The following is a 26,255-nucleotide window of genomic DNA, read 5'->3' on the forward strand; positions in this document are numbered from 1 at the left end:
GATTGTTAAAGCTAACAAGATCTTAAGACTCAAAACTGCAGTAAAGCTCACAAAATAAACATTCAACTTGACTCAAACAGCACATATTTTACTTAACTGCCAGGTTGTCATCGCCTTGCATATTTCATGAGTGTATCAAAAAGAAAGATTGTTTTATAGTTGTGAAACAAGTTTGTTTATAAGATAGAACATAGAACCACTTTTATAATTGGCTAACACACACACACACACACACACACACACACACACACACACACACACACACACACACACACACACACACACACTTAGTTTCACTTAGTGGCTGCCATAAACTAAGATTATTACCTCTAAATAATTCACACAAACTATGTACAGTAGGCTATTCCTTGACCATTTTGTTCTTTTCCTGTTGTTTTACTGAATAAATGCACCAGGCCTTCTTTTCTATAGAAGAGAAGAGAGGGAGTAGAAGGGAAATGCATCATGCAATATTTAATGTGTAAAACAGTCTTGTTAGCAAGCCATGCATTAGTGAGATTAACAACTTCTACATTAGTGGGCAATAAATGATGAGTCTGAATTCTGTTTTACTCATTTAGAAAAGATGAGCTAATAAGGTTCCATCTCTGTGTTATTTTAGACAAGTGCAAACAGACTCTTGACTCTGTAAGTCTGGTTCAACTTGAAATCTTTTATTCTGGCCAGAACCAGCACTTAGACAGAACGAGATGATTGACATGCAAATCAACCAATCACAGCTCATTTGATTATTAGACATGTGGTTGGTCCCTTTTCACTAAGATGTCCTTTCTTTCTTTCTTTCTTTCTTTCTTTCTTTCTTTCTTTCTTTCTTTCTTTCTTTCTTTCTTTCTTTCTTTCTTTCTTTCTTTCTTTCTTTCAGTCCCAGTTCCCAAAGGTTAGCTCTGATTCCCAGCCTCTTGTTAGACCAGCGCTGCTCCGCTTGATCAGGTGGGCGGGCCTTGTGTGCAGCCGGCCCCCTCCTCCACTGAGAGAAAGAGCCAGGGAGGAGGAGGGAGGAGTGAGAAAGAGAGAGAGAGAGAGGCAGACTGACTCTGTGAGCCAGAGAATGGAAGAGCAGTGTGTGTGTGTGAGAGCGACAGAGAGAGAGAGAGCATGAGTACTCTGAGTTTATGAGAGCGCCTGCACACGCATCATCAGAACAGAGTCACTTCAGTTACCGTAGGACAACACAGCAGATTGTTATCACAGCACACTGAGAAAGAGAGCGAACAAGGGAACACAAGAAGAAAGAGATTGACAGAGAGCCTTTCTTCATTAAGAGAGCACATCGGGGGACTGACAATAGCAGCCAGCCAGAAGAGTGGTGCGCCGGTGTGTGTGTGTGCGTGAACTTTCCCAGCCTGACTTCCACTCGGTGCCCAAGAGGTCACAACCCCTGCGAAGTGCCGAGATGATCCCGGAGGTCTTTCTGATCTTGTGGCTGACGGGTCACGGTAAGCTGCCTGGTCTCCTCGTCTCCGCTGTGTTGTGTCCTGTGTCAGTGTTGCGAGATGGGAATCTCTGGGAGTTGAACTGGAGTCTTGAGCTCGGAGGTTTCGGCTGTGAAACCCAGAGTTTGTGTCTAACAGTTTGAAGTAGTTGCATGGCATCTTGTTTGTCTGTCATACAAGTTTCATTGAACACCCAGATCTTGGTTGCTTGTGAGGTCAGGCTATTGACCGAAGGCACGTCAAAGGATGTTCAACTCGCGCTCCGGCGAGCAAACACACTGCACTTGATTATTCTTAGACGGTCTCGGAGTCTGTAAACAGTCGGGCTTAGCATCGGCTGACGGATGTTTCCTCTGCTTGCCACCAGGTGGTTGTCTTTGAAAAACAATTGGATTGAATTGGAGACTGCCGCGGAGACCCCTCAGAGCGTTTCCCGGCTCTCTCGTACGCGTCCTCCGCGCGCAGCTGAAAGGGGAGGCAGTGACTCGCCAGCGCTAGATAGATTGAGTTGATTGTCTTCCTCTGCAGCGACCGGTGACCCAGAAAAGGAAGTTCAAATAAATCCGAAAGCCCCGGGACTTTATTTGAAGCCCCTTGTGCGGGAAACTACCAGCACTGGATGCATCACAAAGAGTTTGTTTGGGTCCTCGGACTTTAATGGAATCATCTTAGGCTACAGAGTTTCAGTTATTTTTAAGTACAACGAGAGAATTTATTCTGCATCTCCTAAGCTCTCTCTCTCTCTCTCTCTCTCTCTCTCTCTCTCTCTCTCTCTCTCTCTCTCTCTCTCTCTCTCTCTCTCTCCCTCAAAGTCTCTCTTTTTGCCCTTCACGGTTATCACACAGCGTACGCAAATCAAAGCCGCGCCGAGTTGGCAGAGCAAACTTAATGACCTGCTTATCACTCAACTTGTTTCCTCACTCCAACCCTCATTAAATTGTTGCAAATACTGTACCCTTCACTCACGATCTGATGGCAAGAGCAGCATGTTCACATAACCCACAGTGTTAATCTATAACTTCACACATGAAAACAGGGAGAGAGTGTGGAAATGCTTTGAGGATGACAGTGGGAGTGAAGTATGGGGCGCTCCGTTTCTTGTTTAGTAGATCATGCCTCGGGAGGCTGTCAGCTTTATGATCTAGTTTTATAGCAGTGTTAGCTATGTGTCCAGCGAATAGGCTTTTTTTTTTTTTTTTCATTGTGGATGGTTTTAGAAGATGGGGGAACACTAGCGTTCATCATTTGATGACATCTTTCATGAAAACACTTAAAATCCTCATGCTATTCTTGTCAGAAAGTTGGCATAACAAACTGTCCATGTATCAAACATGTTAAATTCTTATGATGAATTGATTTATTTTTAATGAATTTATGAAAAAAAAAAAGAGCTCATAACCCTTTGAAATCATCATTAAAAAGATCATAATTATGGATGTCTTAATGCAACATGCTAACAATACACAGTTACCGCCAATAGAAATGCAGTCAGACAGTCTGTCTGATCTCCTTCCCGTCTAACTCTTTAAAGCTCTCAGCACATAAAGCATCACGCACCAGGCAAAGTCGGCTTGTTTTGCTTTGCTGTGCAGTTGAGCTGAGCTAGGTATTGTGGTTGTACAAAATAAAAGCAAAACAGGCAGGTAAACAAGATAACAACAGGCGTTCTTGTCGCCCCGCTCTGCCCCTGGGGATGGCAGGTTCCCCAAAGCTAGATTGTGTTCTACACATTATTGCTGTTTATGGAGCTAACCAGTGTCAGCAGAAATAAATATATTAGAAAAAGTCCTGGAGAAAAACAAGTCTTTTATTTAGGGGAGAAAAAGAAGGATGAGGAGAAACGTATGTGTGTGTGAGAGGTTGACAAAAAGTCCAATAGCGGCGCTTGGAGCTTAGAAAGTCTGTATTGAGTTTTTGTCAAGAGTTGAGGGTATATGTAGGGCACTTTCCCTCCCTCACACACACACACACACACACACACCAGGTGACAAGCCCTAACTGATGGCACACAGTCGGGCAGAAGCTCACCCTTGTGCAACACAGAAAGCTGTCGCACCACAGGCAAACCTTCTGTCCAAGAGCTTCTCTCTCTCTCTCTACATCTTTTTTTTCTCGCTCTCTTAGTCATAGTTTGTTCATTTTCTGAGAGACAGCGCTTTTTCTAGCTTCTCTATCTGTCCACTTTTGTTCCATTTCTCTTTTTTAACACGTCCCTCGGATGAAAAATGTTGCTTCTCGCCATATCTGTTTTCCTTCACTTGGCCGTGTCAGAAGGGAAATCAGGGTTTTTCATGGAATTTTTGTGGAAAAGCACGTTTCATCACCGAAAAGTCCTCTACTTAATCAGTATTTTTGTCTCATTTCTCATTAAAAATATGCAAAAATCCTTAGAACAAGATGAAATTGCTTGAAAATCAAAATTGCTTGAGATGATAAGACTTGTTTTTGGGAGAATATATCTTGAATTGGGTTAATTTATCTTACCCCACTGGCATTCATTTCTTGTTTTAATCATAAACCTCATAAATATGTTATTATATTTATGCTTAAAACAAGAAAAAGAAAATTGCCAGTGGGTTAAGAAAAGTATCTAAACTTAATTCTAGATATATTTTCTGGAAACATGACTTATTATCTTGTGAAACAATGCTATATCCATCAATTAAAATAGTTCAAAGGGTTTTTGGATTATTTAACTGGAAAACAAGACAACAAATATACAATTTCTTGCATCTGCCCCTTTTTGCTCCATCCATTCCTCGGATGAAATGATCAATATCGGTTTCCACTGCCCTTGTCAGAAGGGAAATCAGGTTTGTGTGAAATTGCACTTTTCATCTCCATTATTTTACATAAAATATAAGTAAATATTTCTAGAAGATAAATTACTTGATCAAAATGTGAGACTTGTTTTGAAAGAATACTTTGAATTAAGTTTATCTCACCTCATTTGCATTGTTTTAATCATAAACCTCCAGAAATGATATTATATTTATGTTTAGAAAACAACAACTATTTCCAGTGGGTTAAGAAAAGTAACTAAACTTAATTCTAGATAGATTTATTTAAAACAAGTATATATATATATATATATATATATATATATATATATATATATATATATATATATATATATATATATACACACACACGCACACCATGGAATTCTCTTGCATCTGTCCACTTTTATTCCATCCGATACTTTTCTCAGTAACTGTATTCTGTCACTGCCTGTGTCACAAGGGAAATCAGTGTTTTTTTTAATGGCATTTCAGCAAAACATCATAAAAAAGGTCTTTTAATATACGCTCCTCTCTCCCATCCAATACTCTGTTGCAGGACTCAACGTTATAGAGTGTCTCATTACACATTATTCAGCTTTCCTCTTCCCCTGTCGTGCTCAAGTCCACTGGGGGCAGTGTGACATAGATCTGAGGACCGTCTATGTCTATCCACATTCCTCTTGTCCTCCATCACTCTCTCCCTCCCCCCGTCATCCTCTCCTAACCGCTGCCGTCTTGTTCTGATAGATGAGGCAAATGCTCTTCAGGAGCGTCTGGTGTTAAGTCCCCACGCAGCCAAGGGCGTAAGCTGTGTCTTAACCCTAGAAAGCAGGTCTTAGTGTGTCCTCTGTATCTCTCTCTCTCTCTCTCTCTCTCTCTCTCTCTCTCTCTCTCTCTCTCTCTCTCTCTCTCTCTCTCTCGTTCACTAAGCCGCACCTCACCAGGCTGGTAATTAAAATGTCACTTTTGGCTGTTTTCAGGCCAAATCTCGGCTGCCTTATACACGCATAAAAGGAATCTCAGTGTGTTTCATTTTAAAATGTGGAACAATTTTTCCCTGGTCAGACTTTGCAAATCATCACAAATCCTTTTTCAACATGGATGTGGACCAAATCCGATCAAATGTAATGGATTTTTACATCTCAGTAATATTTCAGGGTTAATTAATTTCAAATTTCTACATGACATTCCAGTTTCTTCTTAGACCGGACCATATTTTTAATCCTCGGATTAAGCCGTTTTGTGTGCCAGCGATGGTTAACATAAATGACATAAACGCATAGTCATCACGGACAGTAAACACGTATCAGTATTCTTCTGTCCTTCTTGCTGTCATTCTTTATCGACAACCAAAGCTAAAGAGCTGACACCGGCTCTGCCCACGGATACATGTGTGAGTCGCTGAGCTGTGACCACCTACTGTTATTTTGTCTGTGACGTCCGACCCCTTTAATGTGGTCCATAAGGCGGTAACACCTTCCCTGGCCACATTAGCCCACTCCCACTCTCAAGTGAACACTGACGACTGCATTTCTCAGAGAGAGGGAGGTTATTTTCTAGAAGTAATAGAACAGTATTTCAGATGGAAATAAAGATAGAACACATTTTATATTTCATACATTCTTTTTTTTGTTTTTCATTTTTTTTTCATTTAAGGTTTCACTGATCAGAAAGGGTATTAGATTGTTGGGTTTTCACAAATATATATATATATATATATATATATATATATATATATAAAAAGGTGTGATATATAATGTGTATTTACATTTTGGTAGTTATTCTAAGATCAAAGTAGTTAACATTAAATGTCAGGATTTTCTTTTTTTATAAATGTAATAAGCATGAACAACTGGAAAAGCTATGGAAAAGTAACAAAAAATCATTGGTCCAAAAGAGTGGTAGAAAATCCCAAATCTAAGAAATATGATCCGCTGTAGAATATGTGCGTTTTCCTCCACTTCTTCTTTTTTCTTTTTCTTTTTTCCTCCATGTTTAAAACAGAATTCATTGGAAATCGAGAGAGATTTTCCTTTCTTCAGTTGGGTTGTTTGTATCTCCTCAGATTCAGGTCAAGAGAAGATGGCCGTTAATTTGGCCTTGATTCTTGAAATCCAGTGAGAGCAGCTTTGCTGACAAGCTCTGTGCATAAACAAGATGTGTTTACTGGACTTTATTAAGCTGAACCAATGAAATCTGTGCTTTTAACCACAGTAGCAGAACCCAATCCCGCCACCCCCCACCCTTCATCTCCATCATCCTCCACCACACCCCTGACCTGCGCCCACCCTGCGCCCTCCGTGCTTATGAAACCATCCCTGCGGAAATCTCAGGGCTATAGAGCTGAATTGCTGGATTTATCCAAATTGGTGCACTTTTTGAGAAATGGGCATTATGTGGGATTACATGTCTGCTGAGCGTGATGTTGAGTAATTTAACCAGATGCTGCGGCGATCATGAGGTCACCTGTGGGGCTTCCACTCAGCTCTTTCTGTTTATTCCGTAAGGATGAGCAGAGAGCCGGAGGGGGCCAAAAGGGACGGGAAACGTATCTCTCCATGAACCTATGTTAGGCAGAGAGAGCTTCAGAAGGGAACGGAGGGTCAGCCTCCCAGGAAAACCACAAGGATTTTGCCACAGATTATGGCCGAGATTAATGGCGTCTAAATTGCGATCTAATACATGGAATCAACAGCAGGAGAGATCTTGTTCCTGCTTTAGCTGGCTATACTCTGTACTTAGACTACTCACATTGAAATAAAGATATCACGTCACATTTTATATCATTACTTTGAGAGGTAAACTAAACTCGTTGTTGGGTCAGTGGGACAACCTTTGTGGGTCAACCCTAAACAGTGCAACCCTAAAAAGTACATCTTTATATGTAATTTCATTTATTTGAAATATGTTTAAAATGTTTTACTGACAAGCATTTTTGGTAAGCTAAAATATACTTTAATATAATTTCTGTTGAACCTTGTATGTCATGTATTTGTAATAATGAAAATGCAATATATTACATTTAAAATACATTATCTTTAAATGTGATATTAAATAACACAGTATAGTTAAAATTATAATTAAAGCTGCAAGCAGCGATGAAAGGGCCCTCGCACCCGTGCCGCCGCCACCCGGTGGCTTTAGGAAGACAGAGCATGGTTGGACAATGTGCATTTAAGGAGGTATATATAGTAGTTGCTAGCAGGTTTAGTATGTTTTTAGCATGCTTAGTACACAATAGTTATGTGGTTAGTACTGCATTACTGTGTTAACCATGTCAGTTTCTGTTGCCAGTAGGTGGGGCTATGTCTATATCTGAATATCGCTATGTAGATGTGTTCAGTGCAGGACTTTTATCAAACATGTGGAGTTTGGGGCAGATTGGACATTGTATGCTTGAGTTACAACAACTTCCTTTAGCATTTCTAGCATGTTTTATGATGTTTCTAGCATATTACATATTAAAGGGTTAGTTCACCCAAAAATTTAAATTCTGTCAGTAATTACTCACCCTCATGTTGTTCCAACCGCGTAAGACCTTCGTTCATCTTCGGAACACAAATTAAGATATTTTTGATGAAATCTGAGCCATGTTTCACTCCTCCATAGGCTTCCAGTGTGACCGAAACTTGCTGGCCCAGAAAAGTTATTAAAGAGATCGTTAATATAGTCCAAGTGACTCCAGTGGCTCAATCTTAAGTATATCAAGCGACGAGAATACTTTTTGTGCGCAAAAACAAACAAAAATAACGACTTTATTCCACTATTCATTTCCTTCTCTCTGGATGTCTAGTTGGTTTGCGTAGTGTTTTTGCGCAGCGCGTCTGTGTCACACGTCACCACGTAGGCTCACTATTGGCCGACGCCGGTCATGTGTGTGTTGCGTGATGACGTGCAACACAGACGCGCAGCGCAAACACACTACGAGGCCCAGAGAGAAGGAAATGAAAAGTGGAATAAAGTCGTTATTTTTGTTTGTTTTTGCGCACAAAAAGTATTCTCGTCGCATGATAAACTTAATGTAGTGCCACTGTAGTTACTTGGACTATTTTAACGATGTTTTAATAACTATTCTGGGCCGGTGAGTTTCGGTCACACTGGAAGCCTATGGAGGAGTCAAAATTCTGTCAGATTTCATCAAAAATATCTTAATTTGTGTTCCGAAGATGAACGAAAGACTTACATGGTTGGAACAACATGAGGGTGAGTAATTACTGACAGAATTTTCATTTTTGGGTGAACTAACCCTTTAATTTTGGGGTAGATTGGACATTGAATGCCTGAGTTACAGCAAATTCATATTTAATTGCAGTAATAGGATGCTTTAACACTTAGCTAAGTATTTGATTGCATGTTTCTAGTATGTTGCTAACATGTTTAGCAGTTGGTGACACTTTTTTATATGTTATTAGGAGTCCAGAATAGTGTTAAACGTCACTTCCTGTTGCCAGCAGGCGGCGCTATGACTATATCTGAATATGAGCATGGACTTGTGTTCAGGAGATAACTATTATCAAACGTGTGAAGTTTGGGGTAGATTGGACATTGTATGCCTAAGTTACAACAACTTCCTTTAGCATTTCTAGCATGCTTTAGAACTTAGCTATGTGTTGCTAGCATGTTTATTGCATGTTACATATTAAGTTTGGGGCAGATTGGACATTCCATGCCTGTGTTACAGCAAATTCATATTTAATTGCAGCAATAGCATGCTTTAGCACTTAGCTAAGTGTTTGCTAATATGTTTCTAGTATGTTGTTAGCATGTTTAGCACTTGCTGGCACTTTTTTATATGTTATCAGGAGTCCACAACAGTGTTTAACATGTCACTTCCTGTTGCCAGCAGGCGGTGCTATGACTGTAACTGAATGAGCATGGTCATGTGTTCAGGACAGAACGCTTATCAAAAGTGTGAAGTTTGGCGCAGATTGGACATTGCCTTCTTGAGTAACAACAACATCCTGTTTCATTGAATTAGCTAAGTATTGCTAGCATGTTTTAACATGTTTCTAGCATTTTTAGAAGTCAGTGGCATTTTTAACATGTTGCTAGAACGGCATCAACGTGTTAAACATGACACTTCCTGTTACCAGTAGGTGGCGCTATTACTATAACTGAATATTCTCATGTAGATGTGTTCAGGCCATGACTCTTATCAAACGTGTGAAGTCTGGGGCAGATTGGACATTCTGTGCCTGAGTTACAACAAATTTCTATTTAATTGCAGTAATAGCATGCTTTAGCACTTAGCTAGGTGTTTGCTAGCATGTTTTAGCATGTTTCTAGTATGTTGTTAGCATGTTTAGCACTTGCTGGCACTTTTTTATATGTTATCAGGAGTCCACAAGAGTGTTAAACATGTCACTTCCTGTTGCCAGCAGGTGGCGCTATGACTATAACTGAATATGAGCATGGTCATGTGTTCAGGACAGAACGCTTATCAAAAGTGTGAAGTTTGGGGCAGATTGGACATTCCATGCCTTAGTTACAGCAACTTCCTATTTATTTGCAGCAATAGCATGCTTTAGCACTTAGCTAAGTGTTTGCTAACATGTTTCTAGTATGTTGTTAGCATGTTTAGCTCTTGCTGGCACTTTTTTATATGTTATCAGGAGTCCACAACAGTGTTTAACATGTCACTTCCTGTTGCCAGCAGGTGGCGCTATGACTGTAACTGAATATGAGCATGGTCATGTGTTCAGGACAGAACGCTTATCAAAAGTGTGAAGTTTGGCGCAGATTGGACATTGCCTTCTTGAGTAACAACAACATCCTGTTTCATTGAATTAGCATGCTTTAGCACTTAGCTAAGTATTGCTAGCATGTTTTAACATGTTTCTAGCATTTTTAGAAGTCAATGGCATTTTTAACATGTTGCTAGAACGGCATCAACGTGTTAAACATGACACTTCCTGTTACCAGTAGGTGGCGCTATTACTATAACTGAATATTCTCATGTAGATGTGTTCAGGCCATGACTCTTATCAAACGTGTGAAGTTTGGGGCAGATTGGACATTCCGTGCCTGAGTTACAGCAAATTCCTATTTAATTGCAGTAACAGCATGCTTTAGCACTTAGCTAAGTGTTTGCTAGCATGTTTTAGCATGTTTCTAGTAAGTTGTTAGCATGTTTAGCACTTGCTGGCACTTTTTTATATGTTATCAGGAGTCCACAAGAGTGTTAAACATGTCACTTCCTGTTGCCAGCAGGTGGCGCTATGACTGTAACTGAATATGAGCATGGTCATGTGTTCAGGACAGAACGCTTATCAAAAGTGTGAAGTTTGGGGCAGATTGGACATTCCATGCCTGAGTTACAGCAACTTCCTGTTTCATGGCGAAACATCAAAATTTGTCAGGCCGCCGAGGGCCCGCCCTTCGACGAAAACTCAAGATCTTCGCAATTTAACGTCGCAAAGGCCTTAAGATTACACTCACCAAATTTGAAGATGATCAGATTAAAACTGTAGGAGGAGTTCGTTAAAGTACGAGGCCTGAAAATGGCAAAAAGTGCACAAAAATCAGAGAGGAAGTTGAAAATGGCTGACTTCCTGTTGTGTTTAGAGCTATGCTCCAAGAGACTTTTTTGTAGGTATTAGGTCATTACACATATGTACCGAATTTCGTACACGTACGTGGAACACAGCGGGAGGCGCACTCTGTTGAACTTTTATAGGTGGCGCTATCGAGCCATTTTGCCCCGCCCAATTCTGAAACCTATATCAGATGTAAATTTTCGCCAGTTCTGACGCGTGTGCAAAGTTTCGTGAGTTTTCGAGCATGTTTAGGCCCTCAAAAATGCAATTAAATGCGGAGAAGAATAATAATAATAAACAGAGCAATTCCAAGAGGGTCCTCACACCATCGGTGCTCGGGCCCTAATTATGTGCATGTGCTTTAGTATGTTAGTCAATACATCAAAATGTGAATGATATATGATTTAATATGTGAAGTAAAACTTTTAATATCATTACAAAGTGCACTTCAAAAAAAGTGTAAGAAATATAGTCTCTTATATATTTTTATATTATACACAGTGTGTATTATTATTATAATATGATATTATCCACAAATACAGATATTGTAAAAATATACTTTTAATTACCCTACAAGTGAACATTTACTGTAATTCAGTTAAGCGCAATACTTTGTCATAGATTGGCTGGCTGGTTCGTTTGGCTGGTTAGCATGACTGCCTTTGAGATGAACGGGAATGCTAACGGATCAAGCCTGTAATATAGACCTTTTTGGTTGAAAAGAGCAAAAATAGGTTTTTATAATATCTCAGGCTATAAATCCCAGGTTCTCCCTCTCATATCTTCTATAGTGTATCCTGTGCTGGCTTGGTGGTAAATAAGAGTAAAAGGCTGACAGGAGTGTCGTGTCAGTGTAGAGACTCACAGAGGTGTGTAGTGTGGCAGTGTGGAGGAATTGGGTTGCCAATCTGACAATGGCTTGCAATCGCTTTGTTGGAAGTTTCTGGGATGGCGCAATATTACACCTGAATAAATCTGACGGACTCGGTCTTTGTCTCGATCCCTCACTCTCCAGCCCTGCCAGTCTGGCAGTTTCACTTCAGTGTGTTACACGGACAGTTGAGTGACATGCCAGCTTTTTGTGTGTATATGTGAGTGTGTGTGGTGGTAGTGGTGGTGGGCTGCCGTGCAACACCAGATACAGTAGTGAGCCCTAGCAATATAAATGCTAATCAGTCTTTAAACATGTACACCGGAAATCATAGAAAGACAAGGGAATTGAATGCAAGGTGTGTAGCCTACCTGATATTTCACTTATCAAACAGCACTGTCATATTGCAAAAACATGTACAATAGTGCCTATAAGATGCTACAGATAGTCAGAAGCAGCTTTCATGCAGATGACCGATATGGCATGCTATCTGTGTAGATTATTGATGGACATTGTACTTTGGTTTTGATCTGGTCCAGACAAATGTTCTATTCACAAAACAACATTAAAAGTAAAAATGTGCAGTGGAATCTTTAAAAGTTAAAGCAAGTTTCTGAAAGCTTTCGTCACTTTTTTGGGTCTGTTTGCAGGAATACTAATGGCTGCTATCTTATGTCTAGTTCCTCCAAGCAGAACTCAAACAAGTTTTCAGCTCTCAGCCATGCTAATGCTGCTAATTAGCGTGCCAAAGGAGGGATTACAACCCAGACAGCAGAAGAGACAGCAGCTATGCCTCTTTTTCTTGCTCTCTCTCTCCTTCTTTTTGGCTATTTCCTCACTTTGCATTTGTCTATATGGGTGTTATTTCATATTTCTGGCAGGCAAATTAGAATGTTGGTCAATGGAAATGGAGGAATGTTTGATGCTTGTGTCAGAGGAATCGTTCTGTTTGGAGCATGATGTGAATCCCTAAATAAATGTTCTGTTGTCCTGACTGCATTATGCTTACAACCTACAGAGGGAGCTGTGGAGTGAATCCAGTTAGCTAAACACACACACACACACACACACACACACACACACACACACACACACACACACACACACACACCTATCTATCTATCTATCTATCTATCTATCTATCTATCTATCTATCTATCTATCTATCTATCTATCTATCTATCTATCTCAACTGTAAAAACATCATCACAGTCTGTGAAAAGGGACCATAGAAAATGTTACAAAAAAATAATTACATGAAAGTTGCAAACTGAGACTTAGACTTGAGGTCGTGACATTTATTCATCGACAATACATGTGATAAGTAAATAATCTGCCATCAACATCTTCTGCCCATCTCACTAAAGACATTCAACCTTGAATGTGAAAACACGCATTCACCTCAAACATCCTATCAAACGTATACGTTTATATTTGATTTGAACATGGATGAGTCGATACATGATTTTTTGAACTATCTGGTTATTGACTGCTCCCATAGAGCAAAACATTTTTTTTTTTTTTATGCTGAATTCAGTGAACAAGGGACTTGGCTCTCCAAACACCTACGTGTCCTTCATTCTTTTATTTCCCAGCTTTCAGCCTCTGTGTTCTCAGCATTGTTGTGCTGAATAATTTTCACCTCAGATTCTGCTTTGTGCTTTGAGTGTCAGAGTGCTTCCCTGTGAGAGAGTGCAAACAATGTTAGCCACGCTGTAATTAGCCAACGCTTTTTTGTGCATTATGGGCTCTCCTATTTATTTATACGTATTTACAGTGGTATCCTGCGAGTGTCGACTTCAAAGGGAGTTTAATAGTGTGCAGTTATTCCATGCCAGTACGTCGCCTGAAAAAATGCTAATGTGCCATCAGGGTGGCTAAATGATTTGCTATCCTTTCAAACATGCTGGCAGGGGTTTCAATCTGGCCGGCCTCCCTGGCCAGTTGACAGTGGTCTCGGCTCGGTCTCCTGAGGACATTAGTGCGAATCAGAGAGTCGGCCAGGAGGCACTAGCGTGCTGTGCCACCACTTGGCCACGACCCAGCTCCCCACAGCCCTGCCCTTGCCCGCCCGGGAAAAAAAACCTACCTCTCCATTTAGGAATCACCACTTAGAATGGATTTAATCAACTCCTCGATGGCTCTTTTGGAGCTTGGCTGAACAGAAAGGGGTTAAAGGCCATGGCCTAGCAGCGTGTCGTCATCTGCATCTAGACCAAAAAGTTGAGCTTAAAACACCACAGACGACAGCCAATGCACCTTTATGAGAGAAAAAAAGAATAATAATTGTGAAGGCCAAGTATGGTAAACTCGGAATTGTCCTCTACATTTTAAGTTCCTCTCCCATCCAAGTCAGGAGTAATGAGTAGTGAATACACACATTGCAAACCGTGGACACACACACCTGGTTAGGTGCCTTGCTCAAGGGCTCCTCAGTCATTTACGGCCTGTATTGAGAATAAAACCCGCAACCTCCGAATTACCAGTCTGACTCTCTAACCATTAGGCCACGACTGCTCCATAACTGTCTATATCAGCTGGTGGCAGTAGTCTATATTCGTCATTTAAAAACGGAAACTGAAACTAGGACTGCAAATATACAAACCATAATCAAAAGCAGCTCTCGTTTACCATTTTTAATATGAATCATCCGGATCAGTTGGTCCTCACTTTCTTCATTCCAGACGGCCATGTCATTAAGAATTTTTTTGCTCATGTAAGATGAATATGTAAAAATAAAACAGCCTTCTCTTTGTGCACTTTGTTCTCTTTCATCCCTTCCGCTATTCTTCTCATGCACTGATTCGCTGAGCTGAACAGCCAATCAAAGTGATCTGTCTCACCGACTGCCCGATGGCTATTCAAAATCCTCAATCGGCCAAACAAATACAGACGGTGTGGTGTCTGTCAGGAGTTAGTCAGCAGCAATAAAGCACACGAGACAGGAGTAGCAAACTTCCTCCATCTTGTTTACTCATCACTTCCGTTCTCTACACACTTTACGTCATTACACAACAGTTCAAAATAGTAGTCATAACATAATTCACTCATGAACACAACAGACGGGCTCTGACACACAGCAAAAACTAAACTGACAGACGCTCTACAACGGCCTGCTGTTGGCTGACGGCCGACTTGGTATGTCTCTTATTGGAAATGTGGGCTGGAGGTGAGGTGAGGGTCTACAGTAAAGCCAGTGATAAAGGTGCTTATATTCAGAGATTGGATTAAGAGCAGAGTGCCCCTAAAAGAGAGTGCAGTTTATTGAACCCCTTATCTTAAGTGATAATGTTACCATGAAGAGCAGTATAATAGCAGCAAAGTGGACTGCAGCCATATAAAAGATATAGGTCTGAGGCAGAGAGAGAGAGAGAGAGAGAGAGAGAGAGAGAGAGAGAGAGATAGAGATGATAGCCTGTAAGTGTGTACGGTCCACACATTATGCACCCAAGCCCGGGGGACTGCTGGGTTAGGGTGTTTTTATGAGGATGTTGAGAGAGAAAGGATGTAGGGTCACAGGAAGCTCCCCATCAATGATTAAGACTTCAGTTTAAATCACAATTCCTCGAACGAGAGTGAAAGAAGAGCCACATCACACTGCCAACATAAAATTTAAGGCACGACCACTGGAATTCAGCACCTACCCTTCCAATCTCTTCCAATCAGATTTACGTTTTCTCCTGCCTCCAGTGAATGAATGATGTCCAGTGTGTTTACAAGGTCACTTTTTGTTCCTTGGTGATAAAATAAACTCTCATCCTTCACCAGAACACTGGGACTCTCAAGACATCACTACTGGAAGCCCTTGACAAACCAGTCTGTTGTAATGTTGTACTACCCATTCTCCCTTGGGTTAATTGTTTCTACTTGTATTATTCACATTTGTATGACACTTTGGGGGGAAAAAGTGTCTCTATTAAATTAATATACAGATTTTTTTTTTTTCTGAAATATGACTACCATTAAACCTTTTTATATTGTCATTTCTTGCATGAGTATGAATACTGTGGATAATATGTGATAGTAAATGCATATGGCCGACTACTTTCCATCTGTAAGCTTTTCTCTGGACTGAGAAGAAAAGACAAGAAGGAAGGAGATGGGGGTAAAGAAAGAAAACAAAATAGCTATATTTAAGGTGAAAAAGAACGCACTGTTTTGAGAGGTTTAGGAAAGTAAAGCATTCCTGTTTTCCTGCAAGACTCAGGGGGATTTATTCCCATTCACATCCTGTGTTATCTAATTGTTGTCTGATTAGGAACATCAACTCACAATACCTCAGAAGGTAAACAAAGTTATTGCCCCAGAAAGCTGGAAATGCTCAAAAGGAATGGGATTGTTGCTACAAATGAAAGGTAACTGTAAACTGCCTAGGTAATCCTTACCGCCGACATGCCTGTCTGTGTGCCAGTTCATCGTATGGTATTTATATTACTAAGATTATTTTTTTCTCTCATATTCAATCTTAATACAAAAAAAGCCTGAGAGACTGTATAAGCAGGGCTTGACATTAACACCCGTCAACCTTCCAACCTGCCAAATGCGGCTGGATTTCAGCAGTGGTGTCAGCTTGAATTCTATATAATATATATATTTTTAAATTGCAGTCTCTTAAAAGGCATCTGAAATAATAAAACAATATCTTAAATAAACTAAGTGAAATATCTGAATTGCTTCCAATTCTCATTTTCCTCAGAATGGATGCACGTACCGGCTGTTCTTTCTCGCTCTCTCATCTGTCCGACCGCGAGTGACACACAAACCTGCCTCCCCTCACTCATTTGTTTTATTTGCTCTGGATGAATATTGTTCATGGTACAGGGCTTGTGTTTGGGTATGGGATTGCGCGTATTGCTCATAAACAGTCAAATTCACACAAAATAATGATAAAATGCCGCTCTTGGCGAGTATTCACATAAACACAGTCTACTATGTCTACTACTACTAAAGAAAACGCATGTGTAACAGTATAATGGATCCATGAGTCATGTTTTTATGAGAAAGTAATGAGAAAGTTGTCAGTGACCAACAACCCCAAGTTCTCAAAATGACATTTCATGTCATCTTTGTGCTGATATTGAGAATTTGTAAAGACTTTATATAAGGAAAGAAGTACTTTCATAACACAAAGCTTGTCTATCTCTAATGTTTTGATGGACTGTCTGGCTGTAGTATATTGGAAGGTCTGGATTGGCTCAATAACATCTCGGGTTTCATCAATGGACGAAGCAAATGTTAATGGTTTGCAATGTAATATATTTGTCCAGCAAGTCAAGCCATTCCACCCTTTCTCTCTGAAATGCCATCTGAATCTATTTAAATCTATGTGTATAGCTTTATTATATAAAGAACTTGACATAGAATTTACACTGATACTTAATTATCAGTTCCAACCGCATAAATGGCATATAAAAACACATATCGCCTTAGACACGTCCAACAACCATGTGCTTCTCTATTATATTGTGTTAAACGAATCAGACCTTTCAGCCTCAGTCTCAGGCAGAATATACTATACATACACAGATAAAGACACACACTCTTGAAGTGCTAGAGCGCACATTGAAGTGTCAGAGACAAAAGCGACTTTCAGGCCTTCTGCCTCCTGCGTTTGAAGGTTGCCAAACAAGTGACTTTCATCTTGTAAACCAGCAGACAAGGCCAACAAAGGCAGAGAACACTTCTAGCATCATGCATGTGGGATGAGAGGGGAAAAGAGAAGGAAAACGAATGAGAGAGACAGACAGAATTATGGGGTCTTTTCATGCCCGAGCCCTTTATGGTGTCCTCAGTGAAAATGCCATCTACTTCATAGTCCTTTCCATCACCTCTGTCTCGCTCATCATTCTGCCTCCGCTGAGGTGAAAATGGAAAAACCGACTCCATCAAAGGCCTCGGGTGCAATTAAGGGGGCAAGAGAACCGGCCACGTGCAGGACAGGGGCGGCACCCTGATGTTCCTCAGCTCTAATGAGAGGTGATGATGAATAGAAAATATGAGCAAACCGAGCCTCAATTCTCTCAACTGAGAAAGTAAAGCACTCAGAGTTTGAGCATGTATTCCTTGTAATTTGATGTCTGGCTGTCAGAGTCTTGGCCTAGTGGTTATTGCAATGCGGGCGGCATGAGTTTGAGTGATGATTGCATCATTTCCTGTCCTCCCTCTGCTGAACCAGTCAATAAAAAGTGAGAAAAGGGTGTTTTTATCTGTTGCAATGTCTTTTTTGTGACACGCAACAATTTTACTTGGTTTTCAATGCCTCGCCCATTGATCCAAAATCCTGCTCCATTGAACTGGATATTAAACATCAAATATGTTCATACCGGATTCGATTGTGTTACATCAAGTAGAAATACTTCTGTGTCAACAGACCAATCACTTGTCACCTGAAAAATTGTTTAGGACAATCCTGAATTGATTATCCTTTTGGTTATAACCAAGTGAAAATCCTTAAACCAGAGAGCAAAGAGATAAAGAAAATAAACAAGGAAGATCAACAGTTTTAGATTTAGCTTTTGAAAGACGTAGGTTTGCGGAGGGATGAGGCAACAAAGAGATGAAAGTAGGCAAGAGGAAAACAGAGAGAGAAAGAGAGATGGACTGGTATCTATGGCTGGTGGAATTCTCTGAGCTGAATTAATGATGTGGCAACAGAAGAGCCAGGCCCAGTGGAGACCTGAACCAGATTTCAACCTGAGGTCCCTGGAGCTGGGAGCCACTCAGCACGACAGAGGAATGGGCCACGGCGTCATAAACTAGCCTTGAGCGGGACCGCCGGGACCCTTTTCATCCCCGCGCCTGCTCTAGTGCTCCCCTGCTCCAAAATTATGTAGGACATGGATGGGGACAGAACATAGTGTGTGTGTGTTTGGGTAGCTGGCATTTATCTTAGCTAGAGGTGACTCTGTTCCAAAGCCTAGTGAACTGCTTTGTTGTCTACGGTCTTTATAGGCAGCATCCGGACTGGATTAGAACCTAAAAGGGATAGTTCACCCAACAATTTTTTATTTTGTCAGCATTTGCCTACATTAAAGTTGTTCCAAACCTTTACGGATTTATTTCCTCTGCTGAACACAAACAAAGATATTTTGAACAATGTTTGAAATCGAACAGTTTATGGGACCCCCATTTGTCAATGGGACTCATCAACTGTTTGATGTCCGCAAATATTGGGGAAATAATCTCAGCTGGAAATAGCTCTGTTCCAAAACCTAGTGAGTAACCTAGTCTGCTAACATAGACAGCTGCCTTCTAAGAGTCAAACCTCATAAGTGACTGAGACTCCTCACAATTAGTTTTGCATTAGCATGTGGATAAAGCTAATAACTTCCAACCCACTCTCATGAGAGCTATTTTACAAGGTGGAGCTTCTGCATGAATTCGTACAATGTGATTTGTGTGGAAACATATGATAAAAAGTAAGAATAAAGATCCATCCCTAAAACCTAACCGTCAGTGGCCTGTAAGCAGATCGTACGAGAACATATAATGAGATTATTCAAATACTAGAGCCACCATTCATAGCAACACGAGTGAACCATCTTGGGATTTATACAGTCTTTGGTCTCAGCCACCATATTTTTATTAGTATTATTATTATAACTGAGAACAGTGCATTCTGGGATTGAAACATGCGATGCAGTTTTATAATTGGGCTGAAAGAAGGAAAAGAATTATTCTGCTAACTTTTTTTTATTCCACATCAGATATGCACCTATAGTGTCTTAAAATGCAGTCTAGGTAGGCAGCTCACCTCACAAAAGAGGCAGAATGTTCCATCACTAAAAAAAAAAAAAAAGAATCTCATAAATTAGTACAATAGACCGCAGTGAGACACAGAGTCTGGGAAGATAAAGCAGGGAAAATAAATGAACATGATGAAAAAGTCAGGGGGATATAGCATGGGGAAGTGAGAGATGAAAAGATCGGGTGTTGGAGACTCGACTACACAGAGGCAAATTAACCACTTTGTGCAAGGGAAATGCATTTTTTGTTCCCGACAATGCTTATAATGAAAATGGAGCAAAAATCAGTCCACATAACTCATCCCCTGCTTTCCTCCGCAAACATCCCTCGCTCAGAGGAAGGCACGCTCCACTAGTATGACTGCGGCTGGAGAAAGCCTGCGAGCATATGTCATTAAAATGCTTAGACAAGTGGAAGAGAGCAGGGGAGATGGCAGTGAAAGGGAGGGCAGAAGACATTACGTTGGTGAGGGGCTGTCAGACAGAATCAGTCTCCAGACCTCCTGCAGTATTTACAGGTCAGAAGAGGAGAGGGACCCCCACATGTGCAACACAAGATGAGAGAGAAAGATGGATAGAACAGGAAAAGAGCTGGCCAATGTGCCACTGACAGGTGTGAGTATTGTTGTCTCTAATTGAATGAGAGAAGGGCTGCGGGTGAGACGGGTCAGAGATACACCTGTCGCTCGCTGCCAGTGTCGACGGGTCAAGCGCTTTAGCTGTGAACGCCGGACAATTAGGCACAAATAATTGTTCACCTAAATGCAATGACTAAAGGGTCTCCAGGGGTCTGTTTTAATATTTAATGACCTTACATTTACTGCAGCGCAGCTGCGTGTAATCGAACGCATTGTGTTTTGGAACAACAGATCATGGATCCAACGGGATGGGATGCACGATGACAAGGATATTTTAAGGACATATTAACGTTTTCTAAAACAATATCAGCTCACTCGACGGAAAACGTTATTGTCTGTAGCTCTTTTTTTTCTCAGTTGATTCTCTTGCAATTCCTTTGTAAAAATACAAGTAGACAGAAATGAGACAGTTGTTGGCATAAAGTAAGAGCTATCAAATGAATAGCAGGAGAAACACTTTTGATATAGAAAAGGAAAATCCAAAGTCCTCTTCCTGCTAAATATTATGTATGATCAAATGTTATAACAAAAACAAAATCAGAAAATATGCAGACATATGCAAAACGGTTCCAACTTGTACAGTTGAATATTTTTATCTTAGAAGAATTTGATGAAAAATTTTGAGATCACTGACTTTTGACAGCAGACCGTATCTTGGAAAATCCAAGCACAGTTTGAGACGTGGATTCCTCTGAAACTCTATTGCATGTAAGATTACTGAGTTCCTTATCCTTTTTTTTTTTTTTTTTTTTTCAGGAGAAACATCTGATGCAAAATACCTCAGCAAGTCTTTTGTCTGGGAAAATCAAGTGATTATTTGTGATTTTACAATGGGCAATAAGTCAAGTCAAGTCAAGTCAAGGTTATTTGTATAGCGCTTTTCACAATACAGATTGTATCAAAGCAGCTTCACAGTATTCAATTTAAATAATACAACAAAGTTTGTTTCAAGAGGAATTTATTGATTGATAAAATTAAATTAAATATCCCCAAAATATCCCCAACTGAGCAAGCCAAAGGCAACAGTGGCAAGGAACCGAAAAACTCCATCAAGTGACCTAATGGTGTCCTAAAACTCCATCAGGTGACCTAATGGAGAAAAAAAACCTTGGGAGAACCCAGGCTCAGTCGGGGGCCAGTTCTCCTCTGGCATGTGTAATGTGTCATGTGACTGTACTTTAGCTGTAGGCTGCGGTTTTAAGCCTTTCACATGACTTGCGTCAGGATTGTGCGCTAAAAACAAGCATCACGAGTGCTTTGACCTCAGCAGTAAAAGTCCAGATAGCATCATTTGGTAGCAGGAAAACGAGAAGTGTACATAGTAAACGGCGAAAGCACGTATTTGAGCTTTAGGCGAGTGCTTTGATACATCATAGAGAGAAAAACAGGACTCGCTGGGTGGGTTTCCGGAACTTTTCCGTCTCTGGATGCTCTTTTTGAATTTCAATTACTGGAAATATTCCAGGCTGTAAAACAACCAACTCCACTGCAAAGAACCTCAAGGTGCTTTAAAAGACCTTTATGTGAGAACTGATGGTGGAACAATTGAAGATATTCCCAATAAATCTCCACTTAGTGAAACATTTCTGATATTTGCATTAACGCTATGTTAAATTGAGAGGAACGAAGAGCGAGGGGTGATAAAAGAGAGAGTGAATGAGCTGATGGGAAGGAGCAGAAGCAGAAACAGGGTTTGTACGCGTGTGTGTACACACTGAAGTGTGTATGACAAGGCTCTCTGCGGAAACACAACACGAGGAAAGGTGCCACTGTGAGTTTGTCACGGACAGCGCAAACTTGCGGAGTGAGGGAGAAAAGAAAAGAGGGAGAGAGAGAAAGAGAGAGAGATTTTCCCGGGGCTCTGAGACACTGTCATTCTGATTAAGTCACGCAGAGCAGAAAAGGAGAGCTGGGAAATCAAATCAGTGCAACACCGCAGAACGCATGTGGCGAAACATGGAAAAAACAACCGCGGAAAGGGAGATAAAAGGATGAAATCAACACCACAGAGTCAGTGCACAGATATGGACTTCTGTCATATAGGAGGTCTTGCTGAGGTCTCTGCAGACTGTCGTTGTCTTGCCCTATAACCTGACTTTCACCTTCAGCTGTCAGACGCCTGTCTGACACTTTCAAAATACATGAAAAGACTTCCCAGAAATGTAATGGTGGATAAAGCTCTACTGAAACCTCCTTGCACATTTCTGGTTAAATTAAGTAACTATATGTATATATATATGATACAAGGTATATATATTGTGGGATGCAAATTACTCACAATTCAGACTGATGTAAATCTGAAATGTACATTTTACAGATTGCATTTTTCCAGGCATAAAAGCCAATATCTGCTGTGTGAAAAAAAGAAGGAAAAAAAAATGCAATATTACATTATTCCAAAATCAGCTTTTTGGCTTTTGCTTCCACATTAACATCAAACCAAATGATTTAAATATTATCTGAAAAATATTTACTTTGTATTAAGTTAACAGTGCTTTTTTTTTTTTTTACATATTAGAGTACTGTTAATAAATCATGTGAAAAAAAGAAGAAGAAAAAAACATTAATTGAATTTAAATGTATAATGCTGTTTCAAAGCAGTTTATTTAGCAGTTAAGTTTGTCTTTGTCTTACAACTTTTTGTGTTAAAAATATTTAATAAGTCAATATTAATATCTTTAGTTAAAACATAAGCCCTAATATATGCATGGACCCACAATTCCAGCTCTAGTCAACTAGTCTTGAATGTGAAGTTGTTAAGTTGAAACAGGGTTTGTGAGGGTGCTAATGGCCTCAAGCAAAGATCAAAATACTTCTCTTTCAAATCTTGGACTCACGAATCCGGGCAGCAATGCTTTGTGATCGCTTTAGGTAATGTCGCAGTTTACATAGTTGTAGAACATTGAGCCTTTCTGAAGAACAGTAGCACTTTGATATATTCTTTGAGGCAGACACACACAGTGAGCATTCAAATTGAGCTGTTTTAAGTCGAACTCGTGCGACTTTGATGGTGAATATTTCCTCCGGCTTTTGACGTTAACACGATACATTTAGATCAGAACAGACACGTCTTTTGTCTTTATACCGTATTCTTTGTGTGAGACAAGAGGCAGTAATGGATAAATATTTAATAAAAGAGCTGCACACGCAAACAAACTGAAAAAAAATACAAAATAACCCATTCATCAGTTGTTCTCCTCTGTAGGGACACATTTTGTTCTTGTCTCTTTATTGGACAAGAAGATATGGGATGAAGAAGCTTCCCACAGGAAAGATACATCTCAAACCAGATCTATTTAATGTCTTGATTGTTTCTCCCTGACAGCGATGAGAATACATGGAGAGTAAAAAGATGCTCCTGCTTCTCAGATTTCTCTCATGAAAGAAAAAAAATACGTTAATTTTTTTGTTTTTTTTTGTTTGTCTCCTCAAGAGTTTCAGAGAAAGTCTCGTGACTCAAACTGCACTCAGTTTTTACATACACCAAAGAGAGATGCATGCATTTTGTGCCTCTTTGTTGAACAAAACAGAAAACACCTCACTTTTTTTCTTTCTTAAATGTCTCAGTTGTTTCTCCTAATCAGCAATGAGATTAAATGGAAGTTTTCTGCTTCTGAGATTTTTCCTTAAAGAAAAGACATAAATAAATCTCATGTTCGTCTCTTCAAGAGTTTCAGAGAAAGCCTCGTCAATGTCTCAAACCGTGCTCAGGTTTTTCTAGATACCAAAGAGAGACATTTATGGAGTGTCTTTTGTTGAAGTTTTCTGCTTCTCAGATTTTTCTCCTGAGGGAAAAGTCCTCAATAATTTAATGTCTCTCATATGTTTCAAATGAGGCTGTATTGCATGTTAACAAATACGAAGACATTTGTGTTTATTTGCACAAAAATAGCTCTAAAATGGTCCGATATTCTGAGCTATGAAAGAGCAACATTTGAGATTCCCTTTGGGTTGCTATGAAAATAATGCTTTCACATCGGTTCAGCGTCCTGGTATACTTATGATAAGTAATGACCCACTGGACAAATCTGCTGGCAGAGAGGATGAGTGGGAGCTGGAAAATCAATATGGAATTTAAATGTATATTTTATATCTCATCTGGAATGCACACATACTCTGCGGAAGCATCTACAAACCAAGAAATGACTGTTAAATTCCTTCCAAACCTCTTCAGTGCAGGTGTAGTCTTCAGGGGGACAGATATCACCACTTTCTGTCTTATTCTTTCTAAAGGCCTCCTGTGACAACCTCCTCATCATAACCCTCGAACAAAATGCTTCCGATGGCTTGTAACTAGCAGTGAGCATCAAGCCTAATGCCAAAGCTAGGGTCAGAGAACATACCTCGAGGCTGGATATCTGTGTCACAGTGACCAGAGATGGCGCTGGGTGGTTGAAACAAGGTCGGTGACATCTTAATGTGTTTGTTTGTGTTGTCTGTGTTCAAGAGGGAGCCAGCAGTCAACAAGAGGGTCACCCGAGGACATGAGACACGAGGAGACGGCCACCTCTGTGGATGTTCTTGCTTATTACAGGTTGCCTTGTGAATAAACACCAAACTCTAGTGCTGTAAACTAACCAACATGGGACCAATTAAGGATTCGACTGCTTTAAAAAGACCATTCCTGAAATTTTATGAGTCAGATATATCGTACTGTGATCACTGGCTAAATATTATTGAAATCTAGGAATAATTTTTTAATTGGTCAGAATGCCGGAGTAAATGTAAAAAATCATGCAACCGTGCTCACTGACAAAGATTCTTTGTACGTGCCATTTGTTTGATGACTAAGGCTCACCTTTGTTTATTACTGCCCTTGGATAGTTATCAGGCGGATTACTCAGATGCTTGACTGGAAAGTTCAGGCTTTAGATGAAAGAACATCTTTTTTTTTTTTGAGGAATTCAGAACATTTTTAATGCATTCACTTGATAAAAAGGCCCCAAGGCCCTGTTTGTCTCCCATGGTATGTGGTGAAAGAAGTGTAAAAACATTCACTGTACTGTTCCTTAGCCTTCGTTAAGGAACAGTACATTTGCTATAAAAGGTATATAGCCCTGTCATGCCAGTAGACAAGTAACGTTACTAAAGGAAAATATGTATATAATTAATAATCAAATTAAATCAAGCATAACTCATGTAAAAAAAAATATATATATATATATATATATATATATATATATATATATATATATATATATATATATATACATACACTTTAGCATTCTTTAAGGGTTAGTTCACCCAAAATTGAAAATGCTGTCAGTAATTACTCACCCTCATGTTGTTCCAACCCCGTAAGACCTTCGTTCATCTTCCGAACACAAATTAAGATATTTTTGATTAAATCTGAGAGCTGTCTCACTCCTCCATAGGCTTCTAAGACATTATAACTTGCTGACCCAGAAAATGCATTAAAGACATTGTTAATATAGTCCAAGTGACTACAGTGGCTCAATCTTAAGTTTATAAAGCGACGAGAATACTTTTTGTGCGCAAAAATAACTAAAAAATAACGACTTTATTCCACTATTCATTTCCTTCTCTCTGGGCCTCGAGTTTTTTCACATAGTGTAACTGCGCAGCGCTTCTGTGTTGTATGTCCCACGTAGGCTCACTATTGGCCGACGCTGGTCATGTGTGTGATGCGTGTGACGCGAAGATGAACGAAGGTCTTACGGGGTTGGAACAACATAAGGGTGAGTAATTACTGACAGAATTTTCATTTTTGGGTGAACTAACCCTTTTAAGTACAAAAAGTATGCTTATTACAGAAATAATAATTATGGCAGAAAATTTTAAGTATGAACTGAATGTAAAGTTTTCAATAGCATGTAATTTACAATTAAATGGAAATGTATTATAGTTTAAATTTATATTAAATACAGTTAGGGCCAGACTAACTAAATAGGGTAAATTAACGTGAGAGCGCTATAATCCCACAAAAGTTCTGTGCGTGATCTACTGACGACTTGAAGAACACAGACACAGCCGGATCATTTCCATAATGACCAACACAATCTACCAAGCGCAGCGCAAATTAGCGTCCGGTTAAAGACACTCTTTTTTTGCGCGTTAAATAATGGCGCAAATACCATTAAACTGACAAGCGCAAATCATTGCAATTCATTTAAATACTCTCTTGCAATATTAACTGTAAATGCAATATCCAATAACACATTATAGTACTGTTAAAATTATAATCAAGTACTTTACATGTGCTTTAGT

At 39.8% G+C, this 26,255-nt stretch overlaps 1 protein-coding gene across 1 annotated transcript in view; it reads left to right on the forward strand.

Moving 5' to 3' along the window:
- Positions 1 to 730: 730 nt before the first annotated feature.
- Positions 731 to 26,255, forward strand: part of kirrel3b (kirre like nephrin family adhesion molecule 3b) — a 205,739-nt gene continuing 180,214 nt past the window's right edge. Inside the window, 1 exon segment of the mRNA XM_082182190.1 lies at positions 731 to 1,457. Coding sequence (XP_082038316.1) covers positions 1,415 to 1,457 — 43 coding nt within the window. The 5' untranslated portion in view covers positions 731 to 1,414.

This window comes from Leuciscus leuciscus (assembly GCF_965113295.1).
Source record: "Leuciscus leuciscus genome assembly, chromosome: 10".
In the NCBI taxonomy this organism is placed as follows: Eukaryota; Metazoa; Chordata; class Actinopteri; order Cypriniformes; family Leuciscidae; genus Leuciscus; species Leuciscus leuciscus.